At 41.3% G+C, this 18,868-nt stretch overlaps 1 protein-coding gene across 7 annotated transcripts in view; it reads right to left on the bottom strand.

Annotated features, from left to right (window-relative positions):
• The window catches only part of LARS2 (leucyl-tRNA synthetase 2, mitochondrial), a 216,366-nt gene that overhangs the window by 147,971 nt on the left and 49,527 nt on the right, over window positions 1-18,868 (bottom strand). For all 7 annotated transcript variants that reach the window (XM_060685937.2, XM_060685936.2, XM_060685940.2 and 4 more), the window contains 2 exons: window positions 7,522-7,582; window positions 6,247-6,336 (listed from right to left, as the gene is read on the bottom strand). In XM_060685937.2, coding sequence (XP_060541920.1) covers window positions 6,247-6,336; window positions 7,522-7,582 — 151 coding nt within the window. The remainder of the gene's footprint in view (window positions 1-6,246; window positions 6,337-7,521; window positions 7,583-18,868) is intronic.

Below are 18,868 nucleotides of genomic sequence, written 5' to 3'. Positions count from 1 at the left end.
CTAGAAGAAATATCGCAACCAAAATTAGTATAAATCTTCAACGATGTATTGATAGGCTCTAAAATCCCAGAGTCGTGGAAGGAAGCGCATGTTATACTCGTGCTGAAAGAAGGTGCCGACCTAAAACAAATTCAGAATTATAGACCAATTTCCCTCCTAAATACTGACTATAAGCTATTTATGGGCATAATGGCAGAAAGAATTAAAAAAATATTAAACATTTGGATACATAAGGATCAAAACGGATTCCTTCCGGGGAAGCAAATCAGAGATAATCTAAGAATTGTGCTGGACACCCTAGAATACTATGAAGAACATCCCGAAAAACAGATGGCCTTAATCTTTGTTGACGCCCAAAAGGCATTCGACAATTTAAATTGGAAATTTATGACCAAATAAATTGAGATAATGAAATTCGGAACAAATTTTGAAATGATGATCAAATCCATCTATGATAATCAAAAGGCGAGTATCCTAGTAAATGGAGATAGGACAAAAACATTCCAGATTAGCAAGGGGGTAAGGCAAGGCTGCCCCCTGTCACCACTATTGTTTATTTTGGCCCTAGAAGTTTTGTTACGGAAATTTAGAAACAACGAGGAAATAAAAGGTCTGAAGATTAGGAAGGAGATCTACAAGACGCAAGCATTTGCAGATGACGTAGCTTTAATTCTTGAGGACCCTATAGAATCGGGACCAAAAGTGCTAGAGGAATTGGGTAAATATGGAGAGGTGGCAGGCTTCATATTGAACAAAACTAAAACTAAAGTACTGACCAAGAATGTAACCGAGAGTCAGAAAAATGAGATAGAAGAAGTCTTAGGATTACAGGTTGTCAAAAAAATTAAATACCTAGGAATTTGGATTACTTCACGATGTTCGACTCTAAAAGAGGACAATTATATCCCTTTAATTAGAAAAATGAAACAAGACCTCGATAGATGGAAGAAAATAAAATTGTCACTTTTGGGCAAGATAGCCGCAATTAAAATGAATATTCTCCCCAAAATATTATTCCTATTCTAAAATATACCGGTGAACTTAGCTAAAAAAATTTTCTCAGAATTAGATAAAATCATCAGAGAATTTATATGGGAGGAGAAGAAGCCGAGGTTTTCCATTAAAATTTTAAGGGGCAAAAGAGATATAGGAGGATTTGGGCTCCCCAATTGGGAAACATATTACAGGGCAGCTAAGCTAGTTTGGATAAGAGATTGGACCACCCTGGAAAATGAGAGGATCTTAACCCTGGAAGGCCACAACTTACAAAAAGGGTGGCATGCCCACATTTGGAACATAGAGAAGAAAAGGAAAACATATTTTCATAGACACAAAATTAGAGATTCACTGATACAGACATGGACCCCGATTAGGCAAAGATATTATAAAAAAGTCCCAAGTTGGCTCTCTATGATGGAGGCCCTGATTTACCCCAATAGATGGGGAATGGAGAAAATGGGTAGGTATAAAGATATCTTAGACGAAGGAGGGAATCTCAAATCAAATGATACCTTGAGAGAGCAAGGAATAATTTTAGATTGGTGGATCTACTTACAAATAAAATCTAGATACCAGAAAAACAAAGAACATTACGGCTTAGAATTTGGACCTAATGGGTTGGATAAAGTCCTGATGGGAACAGGCAAAAAGATTTTGGCTAAATTATATAATTATTTACTAGATGAAGACAAGGCTGAGGATATAACAAAGAATCAAATGAACGCATGGGAGAAAAATATTGGATGAGATATAAATTTTAATGAATGGGAGGAGGCATGGAATAAGAACCTTAAATTGACCAGAGAGGCGACATACAAGGAAAACCACTATAAGATGCTCCACAGATGGTACTTAGCCCCAGCCAGGCTAGGAAAGATATATCCTAATATACATCCCAACTGTTGGAAATGTGGCCATGGTCAAGGCACTTTCTTTCACATGTGGTGGACATGCCTGGAAGCGAAAGGATATTGGAGTAAGATCAGGAGGTGGTTACAAGAAATAATTGGGGAAGATATTGAATTAACACCGGAAATATTTCTCCTGGGAAAAGTAAAGAAGCCATACGGAAAGGAAAAGATTCACTTAACGATCCATATAATTACAGCCACCAGACTGGCTTATGCACAGTATTGGAAAGAGAAAACCCAACCACCAGAAGAGCTTATAATTAGGAAAATATTGGAGTGCGCAGAGATGACTAAACTAACCCATGAAATAAATGATGATGAGAAGTCAGATTATTATACTGAGTGGGAAAGGTGGTATAAATGGATGCATGATAAAATGAAAGAAAGAGAAAAAGGTGTGTTAAACAAAGGTTAAAAAGTAATTTGAAATATCACCAGAAATATTTTTTGTATATAGTCAAAAACACTGCACATCTGATATTAATGAAAATGTCAATATACTTATGTTTTTTTAAAAAACTCAATAAAGTCTTTTTAAAAAAAAAATAAATTGAAAAAAGAGAAGGAGAATAAGATAAAATATTTACAAGGTGAAAAGGGGAAAATGTTACAGAAACGAGGAAAAGAAGAAGATAATTCAAAAATACTATAAAAAACTTTACTCTCAAGAAAAAATTTCAGAGTAAGAGATATCAAAATATTTGGAAAAATCAGATCTACCAAAAATAACAGATGAATATAAGGGAATGTTAGAAGAAAGGATAGCAATGATGGAATTAATAGAAGCCATAAAAAGACAAAAAAATGGGAAAGCACCTGGACCGGATGGCCAACCAGCAAAATTATACAAAATGTTACAAGAAGTGATGAGCAATGTAATGCTGGAATTATTCAATGAACTTTTAATGAAGGTTAAAATGCCAGATTCATGGAGGGAGGCATATGTGACACTTATTCCCAAAGAAGATACAAATTTACAACTAATAAAAAATTACAGACCAATTTCATTATTAAACGTGGATTACAAAATCTTTGCCTCAATAATGGCAAACAGACTAAAAAGACCTGTCAGGTATGCTTCCTTCAAAGTCCAGGAAAGAATGACCCAAACTCCATGATTTATAGAGAAAGGTACTTTTACTAGAAGATGAAGTGAACGCAACCAAAGGAAAGCTGAAATTAAAGCAATAGGCGCAAAAAGTGCATATAGAAAGCATCCCCTCCCACTGTCCATTGTAAATCATCCAATCCAAAGGTCTCCCAGGGTCAGGTGGAAGCACGTCTGGCAGCGTCATCAATCAGGAATGCCACGACGGTTGACCCGATAGCAACTTCAAAGCTTCAGTTTCGTTTCTTCCAAAGTTCATCCTTCCTCCAGCACGCTTCCCCCCCACAGGCCCCCTAGCTCTCCCCCCTCCCGGTTCTTATGGCAGCCAAAGCAGTGAAAGCGGAGGCTGACAAGACCGTTAAATGAACGGTCTTTTTAGAGATCATCATACAGATCAAAATGTATTTTTACCGAAAAGGCAAATTAGAGACAATAAGAGGGTAAGTTTGGATACTTTGGAGTATTATGAGACACATTCAGAAAGACAAATGGCGATGATGTTTTTAGATACTCAAAAAGCTTTTGACAATGTGAATTGGCAATTCATGACAGAACAATTGCAGAGAATGGACTTTGGAGAGATATTTATAAATACAATAAAAATGATCTATGACAGTCAATCTGCTAAGATAATGATAAATGGAGAAATGACAGAGAACATTCGAATTATGAATGGTACTAGACAAGGATGTCCTCTATCACCATTATTGTTTATTCTGACTTTAGAAGTACTGAATAGAAATATTAGGCGAGATAAAGAGATAAAGGGAATAAAAATTTAAAAAGAGGAATACAAATTTATGGATGATCTAGTATTCATTTTGGAGGAACCACAAGATACAGGACCAAAATTATTAGCTCAAATAGAGAACTATGGAAAAGTGTCTGGACTGAAAATAAATAAAGAAAAAACAAAAATTTTGGTTAAAAATATTACAGAAAAACAAAAGAGAGAGATAGAAGAGACATTAAACATACAAGTGGTGAAAAAAGTTAAATATCTAGGAATATATTTGACTTCAAGATGTGCAACGATTAAAGAACACAATTATTATAGACTTAAAGAACAGATTGAGAAAGATTTGGAGAAATGGAAGAATCTTCAATTGTCACTCATGGGAAGGATAGCAGTCATATAGATGAGCATATTACCAAGATTATTATTTTTATTTCAGACAATACCGATAAAAATTGAAAAGACTTATTTTCAATATTTAAATAAGATAATAAGGAGATTTATATGGCAAGCTAAAAAAGCAAGAATAAGTTTAAAAATGCTTCAGGATACAAGATTACGAGGAGGATTTGGACTCCCGAACTGGGAATTGTATTACCAAGCATCAGCCTTGACATGGTTGAAAGAATGGATTGAACTAAGAAAGACTATTAACACTGGAAGGTCATGATTTACAATTGGGTTGGCATGCCTTTTTATGGTATGGTAGAAATAAGATACATACGTACTTTCAGATATTATATAAGAAATGCATTGTTATTGATATAGGAAAAAGTTGGAAATAAATATTATGTGGAAATACCGATATGGTTATCAACAATGGAAGCCTTAATTCACCCAAACGTTTTTAATTTTGGAAATATTGTTAGATATACAGATTTGTTAAAAGATAAGATAGAATTGAAAGGGAAACAAGAACTGGAAGAACAGGGAATTGAAATGGATTGGTATATGTATATGCAAATACAAACTAGATATAAAAAAGATGTTAAACTACAGGGTTTTTACCCAGAGAAGACTGAACTGAATAAGATACTCACGGGAACAGAGGATAAATTAATTTTAAAATGTTATAATTTTTTATTAAATATAGAACTAGAGGAAGAACAAGTAAAAGAAACAATGATAGCCTGGGCAAAAAAATTTGGATATTCAATTGAATTGGATAAATTCAATTGAACAATTCCAATTTCTGTTTCATGGTCAAAGTGGGATGTTTTAAGGTCAAACTACTTTCTAAAATAGATGATTCCTTTCCAAAATATTTTGAGGCTCTGAGTATTTTGCCACAAAATATTCGGTATACCTCTAGTTTTGGTGCCAATAGTGAGGATCAAAGCATTATTTTGGCTACAAACAAAAGTAAACAGCTTTCTAAATCAAAGCAAGGAATAGCAATAGGATTGAGTACAAAAGTAATTCCCTAGCAATTTTATTAACTTCTTTTCTTTCATATCCTTGTTTATATAGATTGAACAATTGAATTTATATAGATTGAACAATTGAATTTATGGGAATGAAATTATAAATTAACTATGTCCACTGCATATAAGGAAAATCAATACAAAATGTTTTATAGATGGCATATGCCCCCTGAGAAACTGGCAAAAATGTTTAAAGATAAATCAGCTAAATGTTGGAAATGCCACCAGTTACCAGGTTCATATTATCACATGTAGTGGACATGCCCTGAAGCAAAAAAATATTGGAATAAAATTAAGTTATGGGTGGAGGAAATAATACAACAATGTATAGACTTAAAACCAGAACTATTTCTATTTCTATTGGGTATCTTACCAGAGAAAATTAGTACAGATAATGTGTATTTGATTATACATGTAATAACAGCAGCAAGGATTGTTTATGCACAAAATTGGAAAGCAAAAAATATACCATTGGAGGGAGAAGTAATTAAAAAAAAATTAGATTGTACAGAAATGAATAGATTAACTATGATGATAAAGAGAAGATTCAGAATATTTTAAGATATGGAATAAATGTTACTATTGGTTAGAAAAGAGATATAAATAAGTTTTAAGAGAGATTGAGGAAAAAATAATTGTTGTAACTAGAATATTATACTAATGGAAAACCTTTGTAATGGACTTGGTGAGATTGAAGACAGAAGAGATAAAGAAGAGAAGAAATCTTTGGAGATAACACCGAAATGTCACATGGAAGAAAGGAATGATGTAAATGTTTGTTTGTCTTAAAAAAATAAAAAAAACTTTATTTAAAAAAAAAGGTCAACCACAACCTTGATGTGGCCCTCAATGAAATAAAGTTTGACACCCCTGATTTATCATAATGGAGGCAAAAAATCTGAAATTTGGGGAAGAAATGTTTAAGTACAAAGCAAATAATCTTTCTCGTTTCTTTTATGGATTTACAGAATGCAGTTTTTATCTTTTATATCTGTCTCACAAGCAATAGTTACTGAAGTTTGGAAAGGTAATCTACAATATCAGTTTGAAAACAATATTAAAACTTACTTCATTTTGATAGACTAAACCAGCTTCGTAAAGCTTAATAAAAAGATATTGTGTCCACTTATAGTACTTAGGAGAGCAAGTGATTATTTCCTGTAAACATAAAAAAAAAATTCTATCAAATCAACATAGTATGTTAGTGCCCAGAAAATAATCATCTGATGCAGAACTCAAATGTACTTTGTGAAAGGAGTCTAGCATTTTCTCCATTAAAACAAATGACAAATTTTTTTTAGACTAGAAGTCTCAATAGTCAAATTCAACAGAGAATTAAGCTCATTCATTTTGCAGAATAATGTATGGACAAAGGAGCATTGTTTAACAACCCACGGATATTTATTTATTACATTTTTATGCCACTCATCTCCCCTATAAGGTGATTCTAGAGAAGAATAGAATAGGGATTATATTATTAAAATCCACACATAGAACTTTGGCAGGCAAGCAAAGAGGCATCTTGTCAAGATTCTGCAAAAGTTTTAATTAAAACTACAAAATATGTTTTGTAATCAATGCATTACATGCCCCACCACCACCACCAAAGTGTTCTTATCTTAAAATAACTCTTGCTAGAAGTGCTTTGATCCTGACCTGATTTACTCCAACTTCTGTTTCATGGTCAAAGTGGGATGTTTTAAGGTCAAACTACTTTCTAAAATAGGTGATTCCTTTCCAAAATATTTTGAGGCTCTGAGTATTTTGCCACAAAATATTCGGTATACCTCTAGTTTTGGTGCCAATAGTGAGGATCAAAGCATTATTTTGGCTACAAACAAAAGTAAACAGCTTTCTAAATCAAAGCAAGGAATAGTAGTAGGATTGAGTACAAAAGCAATTCCCTAGCAATTTTATTAACTTCTTTTCTTTCATATCCCTGTTTATATAGATCTTATCCCTCAGGAGATGATTTTATCACAGTTAATCTTATGATCTTATTCAATATTTAGGTGCTTATGAAATATTTTCTCCAGCCTACTGTACTGTATCTAAGCCTATGTGCATGTAAATGAACCAATTTTTGCATGTTTCTTGTCTTTTCTACCTCCTTCTCTTTTTTCTGTGTCGTTTTTTTTCTTATCAAATTCAATTCTGTCAGCTCCTAGTCACACAGTAAAATTAATATAAAAGATATCATAGAGAAAGGAGTAGCTTCACATGGTTTTAAAAATATGAATCTGCATGTTTTAGATAGTACGTAGGCAAGTTACATTCTAAAATGTATCAATTTAATTTTAAATATAAAATATTCATTTAAATATTTATTTTTAAAAACCTTACCCGATCCCAGCTGAAAGACAAGCCTAATACATCAAGCTGCTCTCGCATACGTTGAATATTACTGTAAAGCAAAACAAAATCTCTGTGAAAATTTATCAGTTCTCCAATATGAACCATGATAGAACAGGAAGAGTTTCTCCAATCTGCATAATCGTTTTAACTATCATTTATTCTGTTACACTATTTTTGCAAGCTTGTTACTTTGCTAGACAACTCTGGGACCTTCTCCACTCAATTTAAGAGACAACAAATAGCAACACACAGTAAATCAGACAAATATATGCATAATCCCAGGTTTTTGAGCCAAACCAATTTATACACAAACTCTAATAATATAGATATATATACTGAATATATTATTAACTTTGGGATTTTCTCTGTAGAAAAAGAGATAAATTAATGTAGGAAGAATTAAGTGCTACATTAACTTCATTTGTGTATGAGATTTCATGAGCTATGACTCCTTCAGATTCATGAAATAGCTAAATTGATCACAGAATCCAGTGGTGGGATTCAGCCAGTTCGCACAACTTTGGGAGACTTTTTGTTAACTTTCTGAGCAGTTTGGTGAACTGGTTGTTGAAAGAAATCATTAGAGCAGAGAACCGGTTGTTAAATTATTTGAATCCCACCACTCACAAAATCAAAGGGTTGGAATGGACCTTGGATATCTTCTAGTACAGCCCCTTGCCCAAGGCAGGAGTTCTCATCTCAGACAAACAGTTGTCCAATATTATGTTGAAAATCTCCAGTGACGAAGCACCAATTCTTGGGGGCAAGCTGTTTCACTGCTTAATAGTTCCTCCTTAGTTCCAGATTAGATTTCTCTCTGATGATCTTTCAGCCATTGCTTCCTTCCTCAGATGCTATGGAGAATAAATTGACATTCTCTTGCCTGTGGAAGCCCTTCAAATATTGGAATACTATTATCATGTCTCCTTTAGTCTTCATTTGGTAAAGTTTCTGCATGAGCAGTCTTGCAGAATGCCTTTACTCTACTTTCTTTGCAGCTCTTGAGCTCTTGTGTTGGAAGAGAGCAATAGTCCTCTTTGAAAAATGACAGTAGTTGTGTCCATTGACTGCTGCCAGCCTCACTTCCTCTGACTGCTCAGATGGCAATTCATCCAGTTGGATTTGACTGCTTCAGCCAATTGATATCACATCTGAGACACACTACTGACTCATACTCACTGACTATCCTGTATATGGATCTTGTATCTGAAATCTGTTTTTTCCTTTTTAAGTGAGGGGCCTTACTTTTCTTGTCTCTGAATATTTTGTTGAATAGGACCCAATGTTCAAGTCTATCAACAGCCTTCTGAATTTTGAGTCTATCTTCCAATGTGTCAGAAATCCCCCCCCCAGCTTTGTGTCATCACCAGATTTGGTTCAATCTCTTCAAAGAATAGAATAGAATAGAATAGAATAGAATAGAATAGAATAGAATAGAATAGAATAGAATAGAACAGAACAGAATATAGAATAGAAGAGTAGAATAGAATGCATATGCTCTCAGTGTACATAAAAGAGAAAATACATTCATCAAGAATCATAAGATACAACAGTTAGTGATAGTCATAGGTTACTAAATAAGCAATCAAATCATACTAGGAAACAAATAAAACAATATAAATTGCAGAGATACAAGTAACAAGGTTATAGTCATAAGTGGGAGGAGATAGGTAATAGGAAGGATGAGAAGAATAATAGTAATACCGTAAATAATTTGACATTGTTGTGGGAATTAGTTGTTTAGCAGAGTGATGGCAATCAGAAAAATATTGTCCTTGTGTCTAGTTGTTGCAGTGCCCTATAGCATCGTTTTGAAGGTAGAAGTTGAAACAATTTATGACCAGGATGTGAAGGGTCTAGCCCTCTACAGGTCCTCAATGGAAGGTAGGTTGGTAGCAATTGTTTTTTCTGCAGTTTTAATTATCCTTTGAAGTCTGTGTCTGTTGTCAGCCCTGGAGGCCATCTTTTTCTTTGGATCTTCAGGGCTGCCACACTTGGCACACAAATTGCCAAAGCAATTTGGCAATGTACTCATGACCCCTAAAGAAATGACTGAGTTGAGAAAATACATAGATGCCAATTTAGCTAGGGGTTTCATTCAACCCACCAAATCCAAAGTGGCGGCCCCCATGCTGTTCAAAGAGAAAAAAGATGGGGGGATGAGACTTTGCGTGGATTTTCACAGATTTAATGTTGTGTGTGTTGAGAACACCTACCCCTCCCCTTAATGCTAAACCACTTAGCGAACGACAAGGTGTTCACCAAGCTGGACCCAAGAAAAGCCTACTACCAGTTTATGGTAGGGAAGGGGACGAATGGAAGACCGCATTCAACTGCCCACTGGGCAGCTTCCAATTTAAGATCATGCCGTTTGGGCTCCATGGAGCCCCCACCATATTCATGCAGCTAATCAACAGGGTGCTGCATGAGCATCTCTACAAATGGGTTCCTAGTTTACCTGAATGACATTCTTATATTTAGTGAAATGCTGGAAGAACATGTTAAATTAGTGTGGCAAGTACTGATAAAACTCCTCACTGCGAAGCTCTATGCGAAGCCCTCTAAATGTGAATTCCATAAGACTTCCCTAGATTACCTGGGCTACCGAGTGTCAAGGGAGGAGATCGAGATGGACCTAGGGAAAGTGAAAGCGGTGCTGGACTGGCAACCCCCATGCAACCGCAGGCAGCTCCACAGCTTCCTAGGGTTCGCAAACTTCTATAGGCAATTCATTTTAGCATTTGCAAAAGTAGCCCTACTCCTAATGGAGCTACTTTGAACATCCCCCCCTTCATAGCCACATCCAACCCAACTGCTGGCCTGGTTGCTTGAGAACCCGACGCCAGCGACATAGCTCTGGCAGCAGTGCTTCTGCAAAAGGATCCCCATTTACCCTGCACTTTTGTGTCCAAAAAACTCACCGACACCAAGAGACGATGGGCAATATGGGTGAAGGAGGCTTACGCAGTTCACTGGGCTCTCCTCTCCTAGAGGCACTTCTTAGAAGGGAGCAAAGTGCTGTTCGAGGTATGGACTGATCACAAAAACCTCGAGGCCCTAAAAAAAACCTGAAAGCTTTCTCCCAAACAAGTCTCTTGGACACAGTATTTCAAATGGTTTAACTTTGATCTAAAATACATCCCGGGGGGGGGGGACCTGCTAGCAGAAGAGCTATCCAGAAAGCCACAATTCAATAGTAGGAGGGAGGAAATCGTCTATGTGATCATTCCCCATCCTCAATCAGCAGCACAAGTCACAACCAGGGGCCAAACCCAATGCCAAAGCAGCCCCAGGATGGGGCAACTAACAGCTACGGTAAAAGCCACACTCCCAGCTGATCAATGGTTTAATGAAAATCGGGACATCCTGACCATAAGAGAGGAACTGGCTTGGAAGGGATCCAAACTATATGTCCCCACCAGTTTGAAGCTGCAGGTCTTGCAGCGAACCCACGACTCCCAACTGTCCGGTCACTTCAGCTTCCTAAAAACCCTCCACTTAGCCTGAAGGCAGTTTGGTGGCCAAAAATGAAAGCCAATGTGGAGGATTATGTAAAAAGTTGTACTACCTGTGCCACCATAAACATGAGGCCAGGAAAGCCCCCTGGGCTTCTCCAAGTAACTGACCCCAGCAGGCCCTGGGTGGAGATCGCTATCTGGACCACATCTGGACTGTGGTAGACTTATTCTCTAAACAAGTCCACTTTATTGCCTGCTGCAGATTGCCCTCGGCTAGGAAACTAGCTAAGATGTTTATCAAGTAGATCTACTGGCTGCACGGAGCGCCCCGCCAAGTAATCTCAGACAGAGCGTTCAGTTCACCACTAAATTCTGGAGAATTTCTGAAGTCCATCAGATCGACTCAAAAAGCTCAGCTTTTCATCCAAGCACGAACGGAGCCACAGAATATATGAACGCCATGGTAGAGCAGTACATAAGATGCTATGTGGATTACCAACAAGAAAATTGGGCGGATCTGCTGCCTTTTGCAGAAGTGGCTTACAACAACACAGTGCATAGCAGCACCCTCTTTCAAGTGACAAGCAGCATGGAATTTGTTCCCATGCCCGAGCTGTCAAGAGAGCCACCCTCCTACATGATTCTAGCTGAATGGATGGAGTTGCTTAAGATGGGTTTGGAAAACACCAAGAAAGCGCTAGCAGAGGCAGCAGAAGCATACAAAAAACAAGCAGATAAACACCGAACTCTGCAGCCCCCCTTTCATGTGGGAGATCAAGCTTACCTGTTCACCAAATACATTAGGTTGAAATTGCCCAGCAAAAAGCTAGGACCTAAGTTCTTAGGGCCGTTTCCAATAGTGATAGTAATTAACCCAGTAACAGTTCAACTTAACCTCCCACGTGTATTAGGGAAAGTGCATCCAGTCTTTTACAGCAGCTTGCTGAAGCCTGCTGTTAGTTCAAGATTGAGATCACAAGACTGAGACCACCTGGCACCTAAACCAATGGTAGTGCAAGGAGAAACCCATTATGAAATTAAGAAAATTTTGGATTCTAAATTACATAGGGATTGGTTGCAGAATTTGGTCCATTGGAAGGGATACCTTTGTCTGAAGCTACCTGGGTTAAGAGCTGTGATGTGAAGGCAGATAAATAGTGAATAGTATATAAATAGACAGATAGGCTAGTAAAACAATTCCATGATAAATTTCCTAATAAGCCAAAGGGTCCTCTGGTGGGGGGAAGGTGGTTAGGGACTGCCTGGACTAACCTCCTACATTCCTCGTTTCAGGACACGCTCATTGGTTGAGGAGGGAGCAGCCTATCAGCCCTTGAGGCCATCTTTTTCTTTGGATCTTCAGGGCTGCCACATTTGGTGGATGGGCATGCTGTAGGAACTGGGAGGGAGGTTGGATGGCGACAGGGTGAGATGTATAGCCATAACAACATTCTTTCCCTGGGAGTCAAGGATGTTCAGCCAGCATCAGGAGAGGCGTGACTGGGAAACAACTCCAGTTAGGATGGTGACCTGATTGGATCATGTGATGGACATGTGGGTGAAGGGAAGGGATTTTGATTTTCCTTTGGGTAGGGAAAACCCGGGAGACTTCAGATTTGGGTTTTCCCAGATATGCCAATATGACATCTCTAATAAAATGGGGCTTTGAGGGAATGCCTGCCTTGGAATCTTACTTGGTTGGGGGTGTTACTTGGAACCCTGACATCTGTCATGTTTGGTTGAAGACCCAAACCAGACAGTTATAGAAGTGCAGATGACGGACTCAATAATTCCTCAGTAGAACTGAGTCAGCAGCTCCTTGGGCAGTTTGAGCTTTCTGAGTTGGTGAAGAAAAAACATTCTTTGTTGTGCTTTTTTGATGACGTTTTTGATGTTAGGTGACCATTTTAAGTCTTGAGATATGATAGAACCTAGAAACTGGAAGATCTCTACTGTTGACGGGTTTCAGGTATTGCATCAGCCACGACTCCAGGGAAGGAGTGGAGGAGTGGCAGTTATTGTCCGTAAGAGTCTTTGTCCTCGCAGGATCCCTGCACCGGAGATTGTTGGGTGTGAGTCTCTCCTCTTAAAGTTGGACTCAGATTGGGCTTGTTGTTGACGTACTTGCCTCCCAGCTGCATTATAACAGTCCTGCCTGTGCTGCTAGAGGCAGTAGCTGGGTTGGCAGTGGAGTTCCCTGGGCTTATGGTACTGGGGGACTTCAACTTGCCATCACTTGGCAAATCCTCAGATGCGGCTCAGGAGTTCATGGCTTCCATGACAACCATGGACCTGACCCAAGTAGTTCAGGGTCCGATTCATAGGGGGGGGGGACATACACTTGACCTGGTGTTTCTCTCGGGGCAGTGGAGATATGATCTGGAAATAAGGGGTATAGATGCTTCTCCCTTGTCATGGTCAGATCATTTCCTGCTGAGATTAGACTTCAGGGTGCTACTCCCCCATCGCAGGGAGATGGAGCCGATTAAGTGGTTCTGCCCCAGATGCCTAATGAACCATGAAGGGTTCCAGAAGGAGCTTGGGGAGATACCTGACTCCATTGTCCACAGTCTGGCTGAGTCCCTGGTGGCTGCCTGGAATAGGGCAGCATCTGGGGCACTGGACCGGATTGCGCCTTTGCGACCTCTCCATGGCAGTTGATCCAGGAAAGTTCCCTGGTTTACCAAGGAGCTCCAGGAGATGAAGCGCCAGAAGAGACGTCTAGAGTGACGCTGGAGGACCAGTAACTCCAAATCTGACTGAACACTCTTAAGAACCTTTATTAGGACTTATTTAGTGGCAATACGGGTGGCAAAATGTTCACATTTTTCCGCGCTTATTGGATCCGCTGATTCGCGCCCAGCCGCCCTATTTAGGGTGACTTGTTCCCTCCTTAATTGAGGGGGAGTGGAGGGTAGAGCTGAGGAGTTTATGCAGTTTCTGTCGGATAAAGTCGCTCAGATTCGGATGGACCTGGACTCTGATTGACGGGGGCAGGTCTTAGTCCTATTGTGTGGGATGAATTTGAGACTGTGTGTCAGGTGTGCTTCCTTCAAAGTCCAGGAAAGAATGACCCAAACTCCATGTTTTATAGAGGAAGGTACTTTTACTAGAAATGAAGTGAACGCAACCACGGCTAAGCTGAAATTAAAGCAATAGGCGCGAAAAGTGCATATAGAAAGCATCCCCTCCCACTGTCCATCGTAAATCATCCAATCCAAAGGTCTCCCAGGGTCAGGTGGAAGCACGTCTGGCAGCGTCATCAATCAGGAATGTCACGACGGTTACCCGATAGCCATTCCAAGGATTCAGTTTCGTTTCTTCCGAAGCCACGCCCCTCCCCCAGCACGCTTCCCTCCCAAACTCCCTAGCTCTCCCCCCTCCCGGTTCCTATGGCAGCCAAAGGAGCAAAAGTGGAGGCTGACATTCGGCCCCTCTGCAGAAGAGATGTTAGTCCTAAACAAGGAAGAGAAAAAATGCAACACAGAAATTACGTTTTATCAGGGTATTTGGTATGAAACAATTGTACTTTCCTGGGTGCCCGGACATCACGTTTATTCACCCATTCAGCTTGAGATAAAGGAAAATGTTTCCAGACCACCAGATATTGCACTTTACCATGGTGTTTCCTAGAGTCTAGAATTTCCTTAACTTCAAAATGTTGTTCCCCCTCTATCAGTATAGGGACCGGGGGAGAACTTTGGTCCGGGCGCAAAGGGGACGAGTGTTCTGGTTTCAACAAGCTGACATGAAATACAGGGTGTATTCGTCTCAGAATTTTTGGCAATTCCAATTCAACTGTTACTGGGTTTATGAGTCTAGTGATTCGGAAAGGACCCACATACTTGGGTCCAAGCTTTTTTTATTTCTGGGAAGTCTGTAAATATTTGGTGGAAAGATAAACCCTGTTACCCACTTTTCCCATATGGCCCATCTTATCTCGGTTTCTGATAATTTATGGGATGTGTAAGCACAGGGTTGTAATTCCCCTTTTCCGTTCTTCTGCAGAAGTACTGCTCCCACGACCATGTCGCTCGCGTCAGCCTGTACTACAAAAGGTTCTTCCATGTCCGGATGTTTGAGGACTGGTTCAGCAGCAAACAATCGTTTCAACTTTTCGAAGGCCACTTGACAGTCCATAGTCCATTCAAGAGGTCGTGAGGGCCTTGGTTTTGCCTCACCTTTAGTTTTCAGAAGATTTGTTATTGACAGTGCAATTTTTGCAAACGAGGGGATAAACTGTCTATAGAAGTTCACAAATCCCAGGAAACTGTAGTTGTTTGCGGGTGCATGGGGTGGCCCATTCCAATACGGCCCGAACCTTTCCAGGGTCCATCTCTATCCCCTCATGCGATATGCGATATCTAAGATAGTCAATTTTGCTTTGGTGGAACTCGCACTTAGAAAGTTTGGCATATAGTTCAGCAGCCCTGAGTTTTTTCAGGACCGCTCGCACCAACTTCACATGGTCATCCATGTTCTCTAAGTAGATAAGAATGTCGCCCAAGTAGACCAGGACCCCCTTATACAGGTCCTCATGCAGTACTTCGTTAATCAATTGCATGAACACAGCAGGGGCTCCCTGTAGTCCAAACGGGAGCACCCTAAACTGGAAACATCCAAGTGGGCAACTAAATGCTGTCTTCCATTCATCCCCCTCTTTAATTCTCACTCGGTAGTATGCCTCCCGTAAGTCAAGTTTGGTGAAGATTTTCCCCTTTCCTAGGTGAGATAGCATGTCCTTCATGAGTGGTAGGGGGTAAACATTTTCCATGCAAATCGCATTCAGATTTCTATAATCAACTACCAAGCGAAAGGAGCCATCCTTCTTTTCTCGGAACAATACCGGTGCCGCCACCTTTGGTCTGGCTGGTTGGATAAAGCCCCGTTTTAGATTTTTATCAATGAAGTTTCGCAATTCCCCTAGTTCACGAGGGGTCATGGGGTAGATTTTTGGCTTAGGGAGCTTCACCCCAGGGAGTATTTCAATGGTACAGTCCATAGCTCTGTGGGGAGGCAACACATCCGAGGCCCTTTCACTAAAAACTTCATGGAGATCCCAATACTCTTTTGGAATCTTCTCCTCTCCTTCAATGTGGCCTACTGCCACTTCCGCTCTTTTGGGTTCTATACCTTCCTCAAGGGGGGCTTCTTCCCTTTCTAGCCTCGGTTTTCCGGTACGAATACGCAGGACCCCAGTTCTCCAGTTAACCCGTGGGTTCCATCTATGGAGCCAGGGCAGTCCAAGTATTAGGGGTCGTTCCATGCCAGGGGCCACAATAAATCTTGAGGCTTTCTACGTGATCTCCCAATTGCATTTCAATAGGTTCGGTCACAAAGCTGGCCGGGCCCCCTCCTGCAATCGATCCGTCCAACTGACAGAATGCAATGGGCCTTTTTAACGTTTTTAGCCTCAGGCCCAATTTCTCCACTACTTTCGGGCTGACTATGCACCTGGTGCACCCAGAGTCTAATAGGGCTAACATCTGCGCATGTTTCCCTGTGGATGGCACCCTTATTTCTATGGGGACGAGCATGGGGTCCTCTGTTTGACTCACCAGATCATTGGGTCAGAGTCGGAGTCCGTCCCGCTGTCGTCTGCGGTTGTCGGAGTTCCCAACTCACCCTGGTTTTGGGGAGCGAACTCAACGACTTCTCCTTTCAGGGCGGTGTCGCGGCCTTTTGTTGGCGCTTTGTCAGCCTTCTTGGGGGCCGAGCTGGTAGATTTTGGCACTGGCTTGGAGAAACATTCTGCAGCCCGATGGCCTTCCCTTCCACATTTGTAGCAGGTGAAAGGCTTCGATTTGGGTTTGAATTCCGTTCTCCCCCCCCAGCCGCTTTTGGCGCTCCTTTGCGGTAGAAGGAGGATGACGGGTCTCCTTCACAGCCTGCTCAGAGTCGGCTTCGGGCCAGTTCGAACTCCACATCCTCAGCTACTACATACCAACTCTGGAAGTCTTCGGGGACCCCCCGCCCTCTACAGTCCTTGTATATTTCTTCATTCAGCCCATCTTTGAAACTCTCCAGTAGGGCCGCTTCTGACCACCCTGTCATGTAAGGTGCCAGCTCACGAAACTCTTGTGTGTATTCTGCCACTGATCTTCGGCCCTGCTGGATGCCCTTCATTCTGAGTCTTCCATTCAGCTAGGTGGTCTTCAAACCGCCTCCTAAGAGCCCCCATGAACTGGTGGTAGTTCCTTAGCAAGGGGGAGTTATTATTGTGGAGGTCCACCATTCATTCAGCGGCTACTCCCTCTAGGACGTTCGTGACGCATCTCACTCAAGCCGCATCTGATAAGTAGTCCTCCCCCCAGTCCTGCATGTGATTCCACACTTGGGTCAAGAAAAGCCCCAATGTCTTCGGATTCCCATCATATTTTCCGGTTAGGGGGGGAATTTTTGACGCCTGCGGGGTGGGGCCTGAAAGGCTGGGGGTCCCTGGGCTGCTGCATCCCCCACTTGAACTCCCAAAGCCTGAGATGTTCCTTCCCCAGCTTCCTCTTCTTCTCCCCCACAGGCTGTCTCTTCTGGATCCCCCCTGGGGCAGTCTCCTCCCTTCTCCACAGGGAACCCATAAGACTTACGGCTTTTTCGGCTTTCTTCAACATCACGGAGGAGTTGTAACACCTGCGCCATCATGAGGCTTTCCTTTTGCTGTTGCAGCCACACTGCCTCTCTCTTGTGGGGTCTGGAGCTGGTTACTCCCTGGGGGGTCCTCCCCAGGTCCGGCAATCTTCCTACTCCTCTTGACCATCTAGTTTCCTCAGGTTCCTCTCTCAGTCAGAGGTTTTCCATCCATTCTGCAGCCTCTTTCTCTGCTTGAAATGTAGTTATTGTAAAACCAGATGCTCCCATCTGTCTTCTTCACTCTCCTGGTCCGACGTAATTTTGTTGTCAGCCCCCTCGGTGGTTATCTGGGATGGCTGGAGATGAATTTCAGCTTATTGTCAGGTGTGCTTCCTTCAAAGTCCAGGAAAGAATGACCCAAACTCCATGTTTTATAGAGGAAGGTACTTTTACTAGAAATGAAGTGAACGCAACCACGGCTAAGCTGAAATTAAAGCAATAGGCGCGAAAAGTGCATATAGAAAGCATCCCCTCCCACTGTCCATCGTAAATCATCCAATCCAAAGGTCTCCCAGGGTCAGGTGGAAGCACGTCTGGCAGCGTCATCAATCAGGAATGCCACGATGGTTACCCGATGGCCACTCCAAGGATTCAGTTTCGTTTCTTTCGAAGCCACGCCCCTCCTCCAGCATGCTTCCCCCCCAAGCTCCCTAGCTCTCCCCCCTCCCGGTTCCTATGGCAGCCAAAGCAGCAAAAGCGGAGGCTGACATTGTGACTCCTGAGGAAATGGACACGACTGTAGGAGCGATGAGTTCCTCTACTTGTTTGTTGAACCCGTGCCCCTCTTGGCTGGTTTCGGCCAGCAGGGAGGTAACACGAGGCTGGCTCCAGGCTTTAGTTAACGTGTCCTTGAGGGATGGGTCCTTCCCGCAACCATTAAAGGAAGCGGTTGTAAGGCCCCTCCCCAAGAAGCCTTCCCTGGATCCAGCAGAATTAAAGAACTTTTATCCAGTCTCTAACCTACCCTTTGTGGGAAAGGTTGTAGAGAAAGTGGTGGCACTTCAGCTCCTACGGTCATTAAATGAAACAGATTATCTAGACCTTTTTCAGTCTGGCTTGAGGCCTGGCTACAACACGGAAACTGCTTTGGTCATGCTGATGGATGTGCCCAAGATGGCGGTCATTCCTCTATCTTGGTGCTACTTGACCTCTCAGCAGCTTTCGATACCATTGACCATGGTATCCTTCTAGGACAACTAAGGGAGTTGGGAATGGGAGGCACCTTGTTACGGTGGTTCTCCTCCTATCTC

This window comes from Pantherophis guttatus, chromosome 4 (genome assembly GCF_059756535.1).
Source record: "Pantherophis guttatus breed Tessera chromosome 4, ASM5975653v1, whole genome shotgun sequence".
Lineage (NCBI taxonomy): Eukaryota > Metazoa > Chordata > Lepidosauria > Squamata > Colubridae > Pantherophis > Pantherophis guttatus.
The sequence above is the reverse complement of the archived record's forward strand: the minus strand, read 5'-3'. Positions and strand labels throughout refer to the sequence as shown.